This window comes from Lactuca saligna, chromosome 9 (assembly GCF_052625555.1).
Source record: "Lactuca saligna cultivar CGN05327 chromosome 9, ASM5262555v1, whole genome shotgun sequence".
In the NCBI taxonomy this organism is placed as follows: domain Eukaryota; kingdom Viridiplantae; phylum Streptophyta; class Magnoliopsida; order Asterales; family Asteraceae; genus Lactuca; species Lactuca saligna.
This window is the reverse complement of record NC_136425.1, coordinates 150,716,251-150,719,592: the sequence shown is the minus strand read 5'-3', so window position 1 is coordinate 150,719,592 and position 3,342 is coordinate 150,716,251. Positions and strand designations below refer to the sequence as shown.

General features: G+C 32.0%; 1 protein-coding gene across 1 annotated transcript; it reads left to right on the top strand.

The window, feature by feature from the left end:
- The first annotated feature begins 413 nt into the window (after positions 1 to 413).
- Positions 414 to 776, top strand: LOC145016820 (uncharacterized). The gene has a single exon (XM_078975014.1). It carries the CDS (start codon positions 414 to 416, stop codon positions 774 to 776), a length of 363 nt encoding a protein of 120 aa, XP_078831140.1.
- Positions 777 to 3,342: the final 2,566 nt, after the last annotated feature.

The window sequence follows — 3,342 nt, the reverse complement described above, 5'->3', positions numbered from 1 at the left end:
ACATATACATTACATACAACAATACAAATTTATAGAAAAATGTATATCCAAATAATAATAATAATAATAATAATAATAATAATAATAACCAAAAAAAGGTTCAAATCCAATTAATCCTATTAGAGGTGGAAGATGAAGTTCATATTTAAAGCGGCCCATCCCCTTCGGATACATTACACCAAAATGACATTTATATCCTTGTCACATGATCTTTACCACAAGCAATATATGAGGTGTCGAAGTTAGAAGATGGACTTAGGAGCCCCCCACCCAGAAGTTAAATGTTTCCACTGCATACTCATGAACACAACAGTGCCACATCATGATCACCATAACCTCTGAAAAAAACACAAGATCCTCCATTTCATTCATATAGGCCAAGATTTCAAATTCAACCCCATAACAAAACAAACATGGCTTTGAAACCTAATCCCACCACTGTTTCATTAACACCTGCAAAAATAGCGACAGAAACTCCCGTCAAGATTGGCACAAAAGGAACCGTTGGATCTCTCATGATGAAAGAACTCGAGTATTTCAACATGCTTGAGGTTAAAGTACACTCTCGAAAGCATAGCTTACAAGTAGCGGAAGCAGCTACAACTTCGGGTGAACAAGATTCAGCGACTAAAACCCCGAAAAGCAAGAAAAGAGGCAACAAATTTGTTCCAAAATTCTGTTCTGTGATCGATGTAGCAGATATCAATGGACCTAAAATGATCTCGGGGTTTAATTACAAGACTCTGAAAGCCGATGTTCGTAAATTACAGGTTTAGTTTTTTGCAAAAATGTCGGCGTGTTTTTCATTGATATTGTTGTGTTGCTTCATCTACTTGTACTATTTTCTTCCAGTTTTGTACCATAAATAGCAATAAAAAAAATTACTACATGTATTCAATATAACAAATAATCACGGATGTGGCTCAATCAAGATTAGAAAATTGTATGTTTTTTTTTTTTTTTTTTTTTTTCAAGATTAAGACTAGATGAGTTCACAGAGGATTAAATTCAAACTTCGTTACTGTTTTCTGAAAAATTATTGGTAGAGATTCCACCTAATTTGAAGATGAATTAGTCTAATTCAAACCTCGATCACAGGCGTTGAATATTAGTGAAGTCAACAGTTATTGACTAATCAATTGATCAACTGAAAAAGTAATTAAATACCCACAAGAACGTTTAAATCCTAATGAACATTGTTGAAATCAAATGTTAATTTAGAATACAAAGAACAAGTACCGAAGAAACTGTTTTTTAAGCTACTGTAAGAATCTTTATGTTTTTATGGATGATTCAAGGGCTTTGTAGCGGTGTGTATTGGAAGAAGACAAGACAATATCCAGACACCAATTCACATACGCACATACGTTGGAAAAGGAAACTAGCAAGCACAGATTCAGAATTACCAGCAAAAAACTGAGAAATAGTACAATCCAATATTATTATTAACTATAAAAAAAATAATAAAAAAAAAAGTCAAAACTATCATTAATTATATATATATTTTTTTAAATAATACATTTTAAACCGATAAAAATAATTCAATAATTAAGCAAAGTGTCTACATAGTAAAATGAAATGTGTTTAACCAATCATATTTTTAAACCAATTAAAAAATTACAACTGAATTTCATATTAATATATATATATATATATTTTGTATTGATACTTATTGTATTTTAGAGTTTAATTAGCCCATTAGTTTAGATTAGTCTATTGGCTTTTGAACCCATTGTAAATTGTATACCGCATTAGTTTAATGAAACCGGACATGGAAAAGTATATGTCAAACATGGTATCTGATATCTTCTCTTGATCTTGGTCACCCTATTTTTTTTGTCGGCCCTACCCTTTTAATCTCTTTCCCTCACTCAACGACACCCCTTCTGCCGATCGACTATTTTTTTCCTCTATTTTCTTCTCTCGATCTCTCTGTTGTGACTTCTTCGGCCATGGGAAATCAAAACCCTTTTGGTATTACTAATATCAAAACTTATGTTCCCCTGATTCTCAACATGAATGAGCTCAACTATGACCTTGGTGCCATTTATTTACAACATTACAAAGTTGTTGGAGTGTACGACATTCTCACAGGTACCACCAAACCAACTAGCCCTACTGATACATAATATGAGCATCTAGATAATATTGGTAATATGTGGCTCTACTTATAGGAATGATGTCTAGGTTGGATGTAGTGATGTGTTGAAAGTGAGATTTTCAAACAGTATACTTTGTATACCAAACGGATCCTACCTCCGATATGATCCTATATGGTTATTCCTTATTTAGATCTTGAAGTAGACTTTGGGATTATTGAGAAATATAAACCTTTAGGATAATAGTTCCATGAAATTAGACTAAGACTTAGCATTATGTAATCCAGGTCTTTGGAAAAAGGTGTAAGGCGAAGCTATGCCCAATTCACCAATTTGGTGACACTTGTTCAAGTGCGTGCATAGTCCTTTTCATGAACATGATTTAATACAAGTATAATTAAAGTAGTAAATATTTGTTGGAAGTCGTACGTTAATTATAAGCTTATTGCCTGGATTATATGTTAATATATGTATATATTGTGTTATATGTGCACCAGATATGGTTCTATTTTATGTTAGGATAAACAGATAATATTATATAATAATATTCAAGGTAAATTTTGTTGAGAAAATAAATGATTAATAATACCTAATACTCTGATGGAATATATATATATATATATATATATATATATATATATATATATATATATATATATATATATATATATATATATATATATATGTACACTAAGATAGGTTCGTGTCGCCCAAGAATAGAGTTGGATTAAAAAGTTTGTTTCAGACACTATAATCTAATCTAGGGATAAACTTAGGCTAATGGAAGATATCTAGTTAATATTAGGTAGTCTCACTAGGAGAATGTGCGTAACCTAGGAACGGAGAATAAAGTTCTATTCCATAACACTATCAGATGTCGATGTACGGTAGTTCCATACGGGATGACCAAAAATTGGTGGATCCCAGTCAGGAAACTATTAGCGGTATGTGTTAGGCGTGTCAAACCCAACAAATAAAGGGGTACGATATATTCCAAAAGAATCCTACTATATTACACTAAAAGGTAGTACAAGGCAAGCAGGATCGATCCACAGAGACACGGGATAATTAGTCTATACCTCTTTGCACAAGGTACTATGGTCACCAACAGTAAAGAGGGGGGTTTAGAATGAAATAATTAAAACAAACAATTAAAAACACCAGTAATCAATAAAAAGGGTGAATTAAATTCATAAATGGTAAGGACTCCAACCTCATGTATGACAACTTAGCAATGTGATTC